Source organism: Ischnura elegans, chromosome 12, assembly GCF_921293095.1.
Source record: "Ischnura elegans chromosome 12, ioIscEleg1.1, whole genome shotgun sequence".
Classification (NCBI taxonomy): Eukaryota; Metazoa; Arthropoda; class Insecta; order Odonata; family Coenagrionidae; genus Ischnura; species Ischnura elegans.
This window is the reverse complement of record NC_060257.1, coordinates 68876677-68893606: the sequence shown is the minus strand read 5'-3', so window position 1 is coordinate 68893606 and position 16930 is coordinate 68876677. Positions and strand designations below refer to the sequence as shown.

The 16930-nt window shown below is 39.1% G+C and overlaps 1 protein-coding gene across 2 annotated transcripts in view; it reads left to right on the top strand.

The window, feature by feature from the left end:
• LOC124169269 (kinesin-like protein KIN-14E) overlaps positions 1 to 16930 on the top strand; it is a 91604-nt gene that overhangs the window by 51804 nt on the left and 22870 nt on the right. For both annotated transcript variants that reach the window (XM_046547830.1, XM_046547829.1), the window contains exon 2: positions 13541 to 13740. In XM_046547830.1, the coding sequence (XP_046403786.1) occupies positions 13541 to 13740 (200 nt within the window). The remainder of the gene's footprint in view (positions 1 to 13540; positions 13741 to 16930) is intronic.

The window sequence follows — 16930 nt, the reverse complement described above, 5'->3', positions numbered from 1 at the left end:
TTCCTATGCGCAATTAAACAATTAGGATTATTATGCGTTGCCGTTTTATCTGGAAAATACACGTTTAGATATTTCTTGTACGTCGGTTCTAAATTTACGCTTACATCTCTTTCTGACTGCAAAAGAGCAACCTCATCAGTATTTTGTATTTTATAGTTGTCAAGTATTTTATTGTAGTATTTTTTATGGGTGTTAACTGAGGTTTACGTTGAGGATGCAAGTATGTGGGAGCTGGAGGAAATTCTCTCGTCTGAAAGGCTTTGGTTCATTTTGCCAATGCGTCTCAACATGCAGTTCTTCAAGGATAACCGAGCATAAGAATCTTACTCGTGGGGAATGGGAGACATTTTAGGTCTGATATACCTTATGAATGATTGTATGAAGTATTGTAAGATGGCGATCCATTCCAGATTATTGGAAAAGTTAGGAAAACATCTTCGAAGTTTCTTTCCTTCACAGCACTTTTTCCCGAGACCGATTTCAACTAATTTTCCGTTGCATGCATTCTGGCAGGAGCCCTATAGTAGATGATCCGATACCAAGAGACCCCTTGCATAAAATTCGACCCCTTTTGAATTTATTCACTCAAAGAATGAACGAAATTTACTATCCGGGTAAAGAACTCTGCTTCATGAGTCCATGCTGCTTTGGCGTCACAAACACGGCATAACATTATATATGGTTTCTGAGCCTAATGGCCTCGTGCAACATGCTATAATTTACTCTGAGGCGAAGGATCCTGATGTTGGAGGCAGGGGACATGCAAACAAAATCGTGCGAAAATTAATCAATAGATTTCTTCTCTGTGGGCACAGTTTATACAGTTGCGTAGCCACGATTTTTAAATGGGGGGTTTTTGCCGGAGATTTTGGGGCCCTTCCGGAGGGTGCGGGGACCATTTTACCCATTTTTGGCGCTTCAATGGGGGTTGTAAACCATAACATGGCTACCCTACTGAGATTATGCATGGAAAACTATAATAATCTGTTCAAATATCATTGAGTTACTCAAAAAAGACTTACACCGCCGAAACTCTAAGGACAAACAGAAAAAATACCTAATCCTCCTCACGTACTAAGAACGACTAAAAAGTGGCGAATCAGTATATCTCTGATGGTGTATGATGTGCAGAATTTTACAGGGCTGTGTTTGAACCCTTTTTTCAGAGAGTTTCACAATTATTAGTTAATTTTTGCGGAATTAATGCAAAAGAAAATGTCAAAAAGATAAAATAAATTTCATATGTTTGCATGCAAATCTAAGTTAGAAAATATAGTATAAACTAGTGAATTTAAAATTTTTGAAATGTGAAAATGAAAATTCAAAAACTTTTATTTACCCAAAATTTGATGCATGGATAGTGGATGACATCTGAAAAACATTTATCTTAATTTATAATTCAATTCCGCCATCATTACAGAAATTATTTCAAGCTTCTTAGTTGCTACGTAAAAATATGTTGTCCGTCGTTCCTAATGTTTGTGTAACTGGTTGCATAAATATCCGGAGCATTTATCACATGGGTGCGGATGGCATCACTGTGATGCCATTAACAAATTGTTTAATAAAAAGTCAAATTAATATAAAAATCCATTTTTTATTGAACTTGTTTTCATATTTTCGAAAAACAAAGTGAATGCAGTGAAAAAAAATTCTCCGCCAACGTGAAACAACTCTGAGAAAATGTTACGCAATGAAAGGGTTAAAGCACGAAATTTCAATAGTTTCGGACCGCTGTCACTTTAAGGCACTAAACCGAAAAGGCATAAAATGGGATGGCACGAAACCACCTCAAGTCCGACATGGCATTTTAAGGAAAAAACTACCGATCCGAAAAGACACGAGAGTTTCGTACCATGAAGTGGAATATAGTTTCGGATATTACATCTCACTCACTCAAAGGCGAATAGAGGCCGAGGAGGAAGAGCATTTATCTATGTAAAATTCTACGAAAGGGGGAATGGAGCTCATACTCACGGTCAGGCACTTTAACCACTTTTTCGAATAATTTCGTGCCACCCGGCACCAAACTATACGACGCAGAAAACAAAGTGTATGCGCCCCGTAACTTTTAAAAGTAGGGATGGTCGGATCGGATACCTCGGATCCAAATATCCGCGGATGTTGCCCTTCACCGGATATATCGGATCCAAAGTCGCATAAGACATCGGATCTAGATCCGAAATTTTAAATAATAACTTCAGTGAATGCAAAGCCAAAGTGAATGCATAAGGGTGGAGAGAGTTCCGATTCTATCTTCGAATGCGCCGTCGCATGCGATTCTTGTCCTACTCATGAACCGTTTTATTTAAAAGCTCTCGCAGAGGTTACGCAGGAGAATTTCAACCGTGGAAAATTAATAAGGCAAAATACGACTGGCATATAGTGCGACTCTTCCCAAGAGATTGAACAATCATCGGGGGAATCTCAGCGTTAGGAATTTGAAAATGCATTTGGATCCGAAAATATCCGATCCGAAAGATCCGGCTCCGAAAGTCAAGGATCCGATCCGAATCCGGATTCGAGAAAAATCCTGGATCCGTCCATCCCTATTTAAAAGTGAAAAGTTTCGTGCCGGCCTGGTCCCAAATGAATCGGATCGTTTCGTACCTTTTCATCTACATCTACATGTACATAATACCCTGCGAGCCACCTCTAGGGTGTTTGGCAGGGGGTGATCAATCACCAGCATGCAGCATGCATTTGGACTCGGATCGGGCACAAAACGTAAAGTTTCGTATGGGATCACATCCCTGATTTCCAGGCATGTCAGTTTTCAAAAATTTTCCCGTTGCCTGGAGTGGGGTCGCCCTCCAGACCCATCCATCCCTTCCCAATGCATATTCCTAGTTACGCCACTGAGACACAACGATCGGAAATAATTGTCGACGGACATGTGGAAAGCAGGAACGATAGAGGAAGGCTTTTATATGAAATAATGAGCACAGGATAAAGGAATTTATAGATGTAAAAAGATTAGTTCATGGGAGAATTGAGTGGAGAGCTGCATCGAACCAATCTTCAATAGATGCTAATTCCTCATTTTGGGAACCGTGCACTGAGAAAGGTAATTACTGCGTCATTTGAAAAAAGTTAAACAAATGACTAAAGTTTATTACAAACTCCATTTTCCAAATTGAGTTTTTGACGATATAGCTTCCCCATCGACTTTTCTCACTTTATCCTGCAATTTTATTATTCTCGCATACCAGTCATTAGATTCTGAGATACACTTCGTTTACCATCATGAATTTATTTAGTAACTCGTAAATACGTAAGGCCTCCCAACGGAAATTTTTTTTACTTAATTAAATGATTGCCTTCCTTAACTTTTTGCCCTCATTAATTACCACCATATCTCCTACGTCCATATATGCTACGTTAAGCTGTAAAAACTTCGTCATTACAATACATGAGGAACATTTCCTCACGTGGGTTGGAGCTAACGTGTCTCTCCCGGCTAGCAACAATTATTTGTGTGTGGCATGAGAGTTCCAATCAATCCCTATTAAATCCTACACTGTTACAAGTCAAGTTTTTTGACAATCGAGTAGGATGAAATTGTAAATCATGGTATTTAAGTAATTAATTAGGTGTACAAAGAAAAAATTATAACTATTGTTCACATTTAATTAGTTTTGGCTTCGTGTGGCATTTATTTCGATCAAAGCGAAGGCACCGACAAATTTATTTTTCAGCAACACGGTTTCCTCAATCTTTTCAATATTTCAATAAGATAATTAATTATAATAATGATAAATTTTTGGTTGATTGAATTGAATAAAAGATTGATAAAGCCCTGATGCCGATGTATAAATTTGCCGAAACGCGGCTTGCTCGAAAATTAAACTTCATTCACACAAACAAACCTGGACTATGCAGACATGAATTTCATCCATGCAGATATGAAATAATTAATAAAAATCATTTTGTTAGCAGTCCAAAACAACTTATGAAAATGAAAACAGCATCATTAGATGGGTAATAGCTATCATTCTGGATAAATGCTATCATTCTGGATGTCCAAATCATAAATTATTAGGCTAGAAGAAAATATAAATAAAATTCGGGACTAGTTAAAATAATAGGATGCATTTACTCGTTCATAATTACTCACAAAAGTCAATTTAATGACATAAGTAGGCATTGTATAGAATATTTACGTAGCAAACATTCGCAGACGATCATTTTAAGTTTTAACACATATTGTGTGATGTAGGCAGTCACGTAACATCTACAAGTCATTCTTGCAGTTTTGACGCCCACTAAACTTCGAAGCTTAGGAAGGAATTCCAGGGACCTTTGATATGCTATTTCCCACATTAAAAACTACATTTATGCAAATATTCAGCATGATTTCTTTTCTAGGTTTGATCAAATTCTATCACAATTCCTGGGCAATCGGACATCGTAACAAGAATTTTCACTGATAAAAGGTCGTAGGCTTTCCTAGTGAATGCTATTTACAAATCTTGGTATCGGTTAAGGAAAAGGGCTGAAATATGAGGCTGCATTTGACACTTCCTCGTTTGTTATCAGAAAAGTCAATGTAAGTCAAAAGTCAATTTTCCTTTTCCTAGGTTCGACCAAATTTTGTCTGAAATTCCTGGGATATCGGGCATCATAACTGCCAATCATCATCATCATCAAGTTATTTCTACCTTCAAGCAGCCTTACCCGATTCCAAATCCAAGAATATTTTATCAATAATAATCAGCGGGTAAGCCTACAATCTTTTAACATTGATAATTCATTGTTACGATGCCCGATAGCCCAGGAATTTCAGATAAAATTTGGTCAAACCTTGGAAAAGGAAAATTGAACAGTGTCATTCAATTAATTTTGCCTTAAAAAGCCTTTTCGGGTGCCAATCCGAGACAATTTTGTCAATTATCAACGTTGGTTACAATGCTGGGTCATCGATTGTCTGTAATGTACTACAGAATGACGTCCCTACCATCCCAACTATAGGCAACATCACCCAGAGATTTGCAAAATATTTCGCATTAAATCGAGAAGTATCATTTTTAACGCATAGTTATTACGATCAATGAATTTATTTTTTAAAAACCCTTATTTTTACATGAAAATAATAGTCTGATAAATGTTCCACGTGTCAGACATTGAGTTATTCCATTGACCTCCCCGGTTTGAGGCTATCCCCGATCTGTTTGGATGGGTTCACATCTGCTTCGTTTCTTTAATTATAGGGTTGCGTTGCATGGCTTAGTTCCTCGGCCTGTTACGCCAAGATTTTAAATTTAGATCAGCGGCACACCATTTCTGCGGTTTTTATAGTGATATTGAAACTGATCGCCGTAATCTCAAAAGAGATGCGTTACTTTGGATGAAAGATGCCGCGATAATTCACTCGATCTCTGCTTTTCTCTGGAGTTATTAACCCTTTCAACTTCGTGATACACACTGCCACAAGCTGCAGAGAAATCACACGTGCATCAAAAAGTTTATTTTTCCCCAAAGGTTTCATGAATACATCCGGGAATAGTGTCCAGCATTACACAGATCCATTTTATGGGGCACAGAGCTCCCGGTAAACCAGTATTTTTTGTGACACCTTAAATACCTTAATACGAATAAACACCTTAATACGAAGGCTAACATCTTGAAATTTTCATAGTATTTAGAGTAGACCGTATTTGATGTTTGAGAGTCGAAATTTTGGAAATTTCACCCGAGAATTTTGTCAGACGTAAGATTTTTTTGCATTTGAGATACGATCAAATAATGAAAAGACTCTACTCCACACGGAAAAAAATATGAAAAGATCTGTTAATATCTACCAAACAGGTATGATAGGGAGTTTTTTTGTTAAATATACTTAAACTTTGATGCATATAATAAAGCACTTGATTTATTGTAACAAGCGTTCTCGCTGAATCTTTACGAACAGTGCGACATGTCATAATTTGGTCAATCGTGTGTCCACTTTTTTTTTCCAAGTCTTTCTGTACCGGATCCCATACGGTCGCTGCATATTCAAGGTGCGGACGGACGGGTGCGAAATAGCACCTTTCTTTCACTTTCTCATCCAAAAATCTTCCCACAATACGCTTGACGAATCTTAATTTCTTTAGGGCCATGTCTAGTAGTACTAGAGGAGCGGATTTGATTCGGTGGGCGATTGTTGAGTATTTGTGCGGTGGAGGTATCGAAAAGTTCATTCATCACCGTGGGGCTGCAGATGTTAGTCCATTAAGAAAACCCCATCACTGCTTAGGTTTCGTCAGTCAGCTATAAACCATAGTCACGGATCAGTATCCACAGGGCGAGACGCCTAACTATGCTGAGTGTTCCATGCGGACATAAGGGCCAACGCACTTCGCCCTAATACGTCCTCCCTTAATGCATAGGACCAATTTCCGTTGTTCCCCGCACGTTTTCACCGCCCATATACCATATTTTCCCCCAATCTTTCAAACTAATCCCCTTCTACCCTCTTCAATACGTGCCCCTTCCCCCTAAGGGGTAAAAATTGGGGGGGGAGGGCGAAGGGCACTACTCTACCCCCAACCCCCAGAGATGATGAAAATAAAGAAAAATTAAGCGCGAGAGTATGATTCGATAGCTAAAATTATTCTTCCAATAATTCATTAACCTTAAGCACATTCTGAGAGAAAATATCCCACTTATTTACATGCGATACCTGTAACAGCATCGTACGATTAATTTCCAAGTTACAATCGTTCATAACGTTGCATTACAGTCGATAGTGTTGAGGAAATAAGTAGTGAATATGGCACACTGGAATACAAAATCTAAAAAATGAAAATCTTCGTGTGACCGACTGCTTTTTATTTCAAGCAAATAAAAATTACAATGTCCTTGAGATTTATTAATTTATCAATTACCCCCGAAAACAGAAGAATCAGGCCTTTACATCGGGATTTTTAACAATTTGCATCAGACGATCACACACAACCATGTCCTGAAAGGGGCAACCTATCAGGCGGGAGTCGAACCCGCGACCTTCGGTATGGCAGGGGAGGACTTACCCCACGGAGGCCGACACATATTTTCGTAAATCAACATTAATGTCATGCGTTAGTAAAATTAAGGACATGTTTTCATAAAAGTATTATAAGCAATACTTCTTTTTACATTTAATTAATCTTTACATAATAGATTTATCAATGCGCCCACCATGAGAAAATTTATTTCGGAGGCAACTACCTTCAGCCTTATTGAATCATGCGCTGGACCATGGCCGCGTAATACAGTGATAATCCGTCATATACATTCTGGTGTTTCCTAGGTTAAAATAAGTAAACCTAACCTTACATTGATTAACTTAACCGTAGCCTTACTAAATGCGATGGTGGGTGGCGTAACATGGTGGAACTCCTTCATGATGCACAAAGGGTAAGGAAAAAAAACTTTGCCGTTCCGCAAAATAAAATATATATTTGCGACCGGTTTCGATACGGCTTAACATCACCTGGCGTCATGCGTACATTCATCATCAGCCTTACTATTTTCTTGGATGGATCTTACTATGCATTTTCGATCCATCATCTCAAACTTTTGCTAAGTGTGAATACTATTAGCTCAAGTACGCGTGAGAGAGAGAGAAAGGGAAAGAGATAGAAAGAGGCAAACCTAAAGAGTCGAAATCGAATTAATGAATTTTACAAGCATACCTAAAGTGTCCCTAAAGGCAGGCCCAGAACTAAGTAGGGCGGGACAGGGGGCCCCAGCGTGCCCTAGGCGGTAGATTTCAGGGGCGGCAAGATTTGAAAAGTTTCTTTAAAAAAGGTAATTTAATCTTGCTCGTTAAATGATTTAATAGCTATTATTAGTTTTTTATTATTAAAAATTAATAATAATAAAACTTCTTAATAGCAAACATACGGTGAGTAATGTCATCTATCTCATCTCAAGGAAATAGCTTTGTGCGGCAAACCGATCTTTGCCACCCTGACAAAACTCCTAGTTCCGGCCTTGCCTACAAGTATCTCTCATCACCGAGTTTACACTCTGCATTGGGGCCAAACTAACGTTTAGAGTTGCTAATGGCAGTCCCTTAAAGGGGCGAAGATAAGGGAAGAGACCTGGCCCCGCCCCAGGGGATGAGGATATATGTACATTGTACACCTCTGCCTTCCTCGTTTCCGGGAACAAGAAAGAACTATCCCTACTCCCCTCCTCCATAACATCTGCTGTCTAATATTTCTCCCACCTAAATGCGATTCTCCAATATTCGTGAGTGCACCCCGCAACATGACAGGGGGGTTTTAGGGAAGATGGCAGTAAATGAACGTGCCTATCACAGTTAGTGCACACTGACCAGTGAAGTTTTGACTACCGCTCTCTCGTACAGACTTTTTCCTTATGGATCAGAATCTGATGTTATAATGGTTTCAACTCACTAGTGGTAACAGACCAGCCTCTTAGTAATGATAATAAATACTGATATAGCTAATGATTATCCTGACGTCGTTCACTCAGACCCGAAAGAATTCTTCTGAATCATCGGAAAGATGGAATTACCGATCTTAGAGACAGGTCGCCATCAATCTACGATTAATGCTCCTAGATGTCCGTTAAAATACAGACCCTACAAACACAGAAATGATTAAATCTGTATTAAACTCGTATTTTGAAATCCATGAAATCTCAATAATATCTAGATTTAATCTGTTGCAAAGGTGTTGCTATGTCCTCTTTTTCTCATATTATATCTAGATTTAATACATGAAATATCTCGCCCCACACTACAGATTTTCAGGGATTAAATACAGATTTCATTATCTAGATTTTCCAGGGATACATTATATTACTGCTTTTCATTTGAACTTTTATCAAGGAACCTTTGCGTTACAATTAATGAAATATATTGAGGAAGCTTCCCTGAAGGGAAAACCCTCTGACCACCACAATAAGATCTCTACTTATTCACCCATTAACTCCAACAAGAATTAATTATATTATCAAGCACCCAATAAGCAAAATCTTTAAAAATTAACTAACCACTATGCAATAATAAACTGACTTGAAGGAAAAAGATTGTTTATTTGGATTTAGATAACATGACTCATAATAATTGATATTTTATTAAAAAGGTACAAATATCTATTTATATCACATACAAATTCCAAGCATTTCAAATTACAATGAAATTAATAATTTATTAATTCAACTAGCTTTTAATGTGCCCTTATCAATGTCATAGATTTTTAGGTGGAAAAATACATTAAGTAACCACTTCGCAATAATACACTGACTTGAGGAAAAAGGTTAATAATATGGATTAAAAACATGAGATAGAGTAATTGATGCTTTATTAAAAAATTACAAGTATTTTTTATTATCATTATTTATGAATACCAAATTACTATGAATCTAATTGATGTTGAGCATCATTTGCCTCCTCCTGTCCCTTGCACTGGCCTGCCGCAGCCAGAAAGGGAGGAAAGATAAACACAATATACTACATAGAAAAGTGGCAGGTGGATAAAGTGAAAGGCTTTGCAGTCAATATAAAATAAATTTTTAAAGTACTAGTTCAGGGAGAAAGCAGATCAATAAAAACAAAGGCATTGAAATCAACAAACATGACGACACTCACGGCAGAGTTAAATGCTTATAATACAAGGTTAAGATAGAAAGCAGATTCATAAAAACAAAGCCATTTAAGTCAATATAAGTGAGCCCATTGAAGTCACAGTTCAACCATGGGCCCAATAACGGTCACTCTAGTGAATTTTTAGAGAGAGAAATGATAAAAATGTTATATTCCAAGGTTCAGTTAGAAAGCAGGTTCATAATAACAAAGCCATTGAAGTTAACATACCTGAGGACTGCAGGAATATTTCTCGGGTTTCCCACCGGGTGTCGTATCGGGTTGTAGTTCCCAACGTTTCCATGACTAAGTCCGTCATCGTCATCAGGGGTTAATGTTGAGCCAAGTTTTTTCTCCGGTATTTATACACATGAGGGCCGTTCAAGTGGGCCCTGATTGGTCCTTACTGAATTGGGGTGATTTATAGTGATTGATCACTGACTTCCACGTATTACTTAACTGGAAGCCTTTGTCTCTGTTTAGGTTCTTTTGGTGTATGTTGATTTGTATGGCTTCTTTGACAATTCGATCCCAGTAGTTGTCTGTGCGGCATAGCACTTTGGTACTTTTAAAATCCACTCGGTGACCGAGGTCCAGGCAATGCTCTGCCACCGCTGATTTCAGTGGGTGGAACAAGCGTATGCATCGTTCGTGCTCCGTCAGCCTTTTTTCTATGGTGCGGCCTGTTTCCCCAATGTAAACGTGGCCACATTCAAAACTCAGATTCTACATACCTGAGGACACTAAAAGCACAGTTCAACCATGGGCTTAGTAAGAAAAAAGTTAATGGAGAAACCAGGTGCAAAAGAAGGAATCTGAAGGGAATTATGGAAACGGAGTTCAGACTTCAGGGTTCAATAAGCCCACCGAATAACATTGAGAAACGAAAATTTTCTCCTCGACGTCGTTTTTGTTGCCAAGACCATCCCTCGTTACTATTTTCAGAGGCACTTTACAGATTGAAACATTACGATACAGTCATAAAATGAAGCTCATAATGAACCAACGTAATAGATAAATGTGCACCAACGCAATGGAATATGGTTTTTAAAAAAAACTATACATGTATATTGAATGATAAAGTTCACTACATACGGAAGATCCAGGTTACTGTGAGGTGCAAATACGATACTTATGCAATCGATGGATATTAAGGAAAAATATAACAGATAATGGAGCAAATAAACCATATGCACCTCGTGTCGGTAAAATCTAGTCGTTTAGTAACAATAACAAAACACACTTTCAGACTTCATCACTAATGTTTCGGCCATTTTGCAAAATTACGTCACCGACGCTAGCGCCGCTAGTGGCGCAGAAACTTCGGAAACAGATTTAATCCGTATTTAAAAACGATTTGGAAATCTAGATTTGATGTATTATGAAATCTCCCTAAAATACAGATTTGATCCTTTTTGTGTTTGTAGGGGACATATGTTGTTCGCATGCACTAAAATATAAAATAGGTACCTGTCATGGGGTTTCCTAGTATAAGATGAGTAAGCCTAACCTTACATCAATATTAGCACATCTCACTATTTTAGATCCATCATCTTAAACTTTTTCTAAGTCGTAACGTTTGATATTTCCTGTATTTTGACGAGTCAGAGATGAGTATTTCTCCATTTTTCGATCACCTGATTCTGGAGCTACCTATTGGCGAGAAAAATCGACAGCCTTAACACTTTTGCAGAAAAGTTGATGACGTCACGCACTCCCGTCGAACGGTCCACTTCAGCAACTTAGCTACTCCTTGGCTTCGCGTGATTTGTTGTTATCTTGATATTTGTCGTTGATATCTGAAATTTTATAAAACTGTGAAACTTTTTTCTCTGAAGAACCTTGAATCTGGTGTTATTTAAGATTGGTGTTTGTGTTATTCAGTAAATATAATTGTAGAGTCTAAATATTTTACCGCGAATACCTCCGCGAATACCTCCATTGAATAATTTAACAATCAACTGCCTTAGTTTCGTAATGAAAATGGACTGTATATTTTATAAACTTTTAATGAAACTACAGCAGACCAATTTATTTCAGATCAATCGAAGAAATTGGTTTTCGGTCCGAGCATTTTATCTCTTCCTGCCGCTCTGAACCGCTTCTTTCGCAGTTCGTGATACGTAAAACCATAAGAAATATTTTTTCTTGGTTCTTATTAGCCGCACCCTTGCAGTGCGGGACGAAACAGTATCTTCAAGATTTACTGGATTGAGCCATGCTTCTCGTAGGCAACTAAAAGGATATTAATGAAGAAATTTCCAACGTTACACCAGAACAACAACGTGCTGTTGTCCTCTATCGAGTGATGTTTCGTTGCATCCGACTTGCGGGACAAATGACCCGTTTGAAATGACTTTCAAAAATTGACTGTTTGAGCGCTGATTTAATGATGACGGCGCATTGAAAAAATTTCATGAGTATTTTGTCACATCTTGATCGTATCTTCATACAACAAAGTAAAAGTAACCATGCAAATGTGGCCCATATTGTTCTCATAGGAAAATATAACACATACTCCATTGGCCCAGGAGACAGGAGTTACCAATTATGCCGCAGTCGTTTACGTCACTACTGTCTGGTTAGCACTGAACCAGACAAAAGCCATTTCCTGACACACCCCTCTATATAGTTTCCCGTCGCGGACACCTCTTCGTCAAGGTTCCCCTTCCACGTCATTTTTCAGAGAAAAGGGATTAAAAGGCTAAACGAAGAATGCATTTGAAATTCGTTCCCGGAAATCACATGACGCACTGCTTCCGCGGAAGCAGACAGTGGCGGAAATAAAAAGTGATGGCGATAATTTACCATAGCGCCCCTTGATGTGAAAAAAATGGAGTGGCGAGTCATATTGATTGACAGGAAACGTGGAACAATGCTAAGGCAGAATGATTTCCCTATTATACAGGGTGGAGGAAAATTCTGTCCCGAAATTTTAACCTAGAATTGCTGATGCCATTAGGAACCAAAATTACTTATGATGTTTTGGTCGAAAACACACTATTTTACGACTACAGAAACTTTGAGTCAAGCGTTCCGATTAGCTGTGAGTTTGCTCTGTTGCCAGATGCTCAAGACCAGGGGTCTTAAACCTTTTTTAATCCAAGGGCCAAAACTCGATTTCACGTCGTCCGGAGGGCCAAAATGCTCCACGTCACTTTACCGCCACATCAATAAAATTAAAAACATATAATAACAAAGTACAATAATCATTATTCGTTGAAAAGTTCAATCAGTCAATGCGATTTTTGACATTGTTTATTTTTGACGAATGTGTCGATATTTTGTTCGCGACAAATATTTTCTTTACCCTCTAGGAACCGCAAGAAATAAGCCGGCGGGACGTTTGGGTAAGGGTCTCTTCCAGGCGTTGGAGAGCAAATAGCTGTCCTCCCTGTTGAATGTGGATGTTTTCGCTATTTCGATAGCCTCTCGTACGAGTCGGGGGAAGTAATGCTTCTCTCTAGCGATGATTTTTGCATTTCCAAAGTACACATTATGTGTTGATGCGGAGGTCAACCCGAAAACCTTGGTGCACTACTCCCTGAAAGTCTCCACCAACATTTCGTTCGGTTCAAAGTTTAAAAATAGTGCTTTTTACACCTAAACATCGTTGCTAATTCTGGTTCCTATTTGCATCAGCTATCTAGGGTTAAAATTTCGTGACACAATGTTCTCCAACCTGTTTAGAACACCAACGGTCCCTATTGCCCTCAATAATCAATCTCAGTAATTTCGTTCACAACTGTACATACAATTTTTTTACCATTGAATTCCACAATCTACATGCATGTATTAATGATGTCCGTATCTCCAGTGTCAATAGATCTATAGATTTCGACACCGTAAAACAGATCACTATGGCACAGATGTCCTTGACAACGAAGCGTGATAAAAATTAAAGTTCAGAAAACATATTCTCATCACAGCCTTGTAAACTAATTTAATTTCTCTTTGCAGTGCTATTCCACGGGCGAGTCTCTGATCGAGCCGTCGAGGATATCGCAGTCATCTTTCGACCCAATCAAGCAGCACCTGGAGCTGGAACTGGATCGCATAGCGACCAAGATCCGCGGATACTCCCTGGAAAGAGTGCTAGTGGAATCGGCTCTTAGCCACCCCGAGAACCAACAGGGAGGGCCGGAGGCTGCGGCCGAAAGGTGAGCTCAGTGAAGAAGTGTTCCGCATATTTTATGACCATAAAAAAAGAGTCGAAACAAGGCCCACTAATCCGTGCGTCTGTACACCGCGAATGACCAGTAACTGGTGGTTCCGAGCCGGTATAGGGGCTGTGCAATGTGCATGGGTTATTCCTGCTAGGTTTACGACATAGTGCGATGTTGTGATTTTGTAGTGTAGTTGTTCTACTGAGTAACTCCTTCAATTTATTTTCTGAATACCGTGCTCCTATCCTCTGTTCATTTTCTCTGTGGTTCTTTTAAAAGGGAATGGAAGATAATGAAATAGTATTTTGTAGTTTATAATCAACCTCATAGCAGTGGAATAAAAAGTTGACGAATAAGAACATATCTTTTCCAATAAGAACATCGAGAACACGACTATCGCTACTAGTATTAAAATATTTTACCTTCCAATGCATCACATTTCATGAAGTATGAGTTCTTTACGTTCATTATCGATCTTTTAACGTTGCTAAACTTTCAAAATATTTATATTGTTCCCCTAAATAGTGTTAAAATTATGACAATCTAATGACGAGCTACACTCGTCATTGTGCGATTTGGCATTGGAAGTTCATTATGAGCCACACTCGTCATTTCAGCGCATAGGGTTAAAACTTAACTGAAACTTGACAGTGAATTTTAATTTTGGTTTGGTCAGTTATGTCTATTATGTGACTCGAATAGTTACAACTTTTTTTCACAACAAATAAAGATGATTAAAAATAAGTCACATATGGGTGTATTCCGCGTGTCGTGATGGTGATAGCCCCGACGTTTCGCGACCGACTTCGCGAGTCGGTCGCGAAACGTCGGGGCTATCTCCATCACGACACGCGGCATACACCCGTATGTGACTTATTTTTAATCGTCATGAGCCGCGAAAGCTTCAATCAAGAAACAAATAAAGATGTTTTCTGCCCATATGTGTCATAATCATACACCTACTTAAGATCCGAGGGACGACCTTTTGCACCAATGAGAACCCAAGGGGGTTTTCTTAGAAGGTTACAACCACCGGGGCCTGTACCCAGTACTACAACTGATACGCCCGCGCTCCCAGGGAGGGGAGTGGAAGGGAAGGAAATAGGATTGAGGCGCCACAGTGATAAGGAGCCCGACGACGCCTCCGGGGTAGGGATAGGAGTGGAAGGGTAGGATAGGGAATACCCTCGCCCACGGTCTTAGAATATGAGAGTAGAGGGCCCTCGCCGCTATGAAAGCGACCAGGGCCCACTACTATCGAAACCATACTTAGTTGTGCCAACGATTTTGGAAGATTTTTCTATAAATGAGTAAAATCCAAAGATCAAATCGTTGGATAACGACCTTTTGCAGTGGGAACGAGACACCTAGGACGGGCTAGCGGGTTACACTCCTGGGGCAGGGACTGTAAGCGCTAGCTTTTCTCCTCTGCACCCAGAAGGGGAAGGACAGGAAGGAACAAGGAAGGAGGCGCCGCCGCGATAGGAGCCCGACGACGCCTCCTGGGAGGGGATAGGGAAGGAAGGGAAGGGACGAGGAATCCCGCAACGTCACAGAGGCGGGCGGGTCCTACTACTAACGAAACCAAGCGTACGCAATTGAGTATTAATTGCGTTGAATATTAAAGACCTTTTGCAGTTGGCATAGCAGAAACATGCGAAGTGTTCACGCTATTGGTTAGGGAAGTTGGATTACCGGTAATACGCGGAATACGGACAGTCGCGGTCAAGGCAGCTTTGGATACTGTGCCCAAAACGGACTTTCATATCTTCATAGGCTGGTTAAATGTGCGGAATACGAATGACCCGAAGATGTATGCCCTAAACTCTTATAGCTACCTTAAAAATGGGTGGAGTTTTGGGGGTGGGAGGGCGAGCGTGGTCCCCAACGTAAATGGTAATTTATCCGAAAAAAGTACGAAATCTGTGCATTCAAGTGAAAGCAAAAATATCAAAAGTTTAAATAAATTTTAGCTTTACATAGTAGTACTTTAAATGTTGTTTTCAGAGGCTAATTTAAACAAATTTTCCAAGAACAGCTGGGGAGGTATGGAATATTACCCCCGTGTGACTGGGCGTGTTCCATTGCCCCTTGATTCCCGACAGGATTGGTGCCCCAACCCCAACATAAAACGTTAAACTTCGCCCATGACTTTAACCGGTGAGATAATTTGTTGACAGTTTGATCACGGTTTAAATTTAAAGGAAACCACTTTGAATTTGCTGAGTATGAAAAGAACTCATTTGGCTGGAAGGAAATGCACGTCCAATGAAAGGAGGCTATATAGAGAAGGGCCCAGTGCACCCAGTAGAAGTTAGAAGTATGAGTGCTGAGCGAAATATTCATTTTCAATATTTGCAATCACTAGGAATAGCATTGAAAATATATGGATTGGGTATATTACCCCAAAACGAATATAAGTTAAGGTTTACATCCCTCTCTCTAACGGCTGATTTTATCATCAATGTAATTGATTTTAATATTTCCATGATTTTATCAAATAACTGATGAACGATGATGTTACAAAGAACGCAGAGACGCGAAAAAGATTCAATTGAAAGATTTAAGCAAGAGAGAGGTTGACATTTTTTACAAAAATTAGGCTTAAACTGGGGATCACGTATCATTTCTTAGATTCATGTTAAAGCATCATATTCGCAGTTGTGCTATTTTAACATAATTTTCAATGAAACGGAATAATTCGGAATGACGAAAATCGTTTGAAATCATAAAGAGAGTAGTCATACCCGAAGATACTAAACTGATTCCTTTTTCAGAGCTATTAGTGAGAGTTTCTACAAAATCATATAAGCCTAGTACTTTCGTAATCAATTAAGTAACATTTACGTCTTCCCGTAATAAATGCATACGAAGGAACATGACGAAGTAGTCAGTCACTCGTTCCAACCATTGCTCCACGCCTTTTAGATTTCAGATGAACACACCCAGTCTTAAAGAGACTCTTTGGCGCAATTCAACAGTTTTACCGGCAAATTTCCGCATTCATTTCAATGAAAGATGTAATGAGGCTCATCTAATTGAAACACAGAACATTTAACCACCAATTTTCACATTAAAAGAAGTTAATGGGAGTATAGAAGAATGTTCCAAGAATAAGGAAGTAGGATCATTCCTATTCAGTTCAACAAACCTTTCAATCTGACCTTCTTCGATTCCTTTCAGT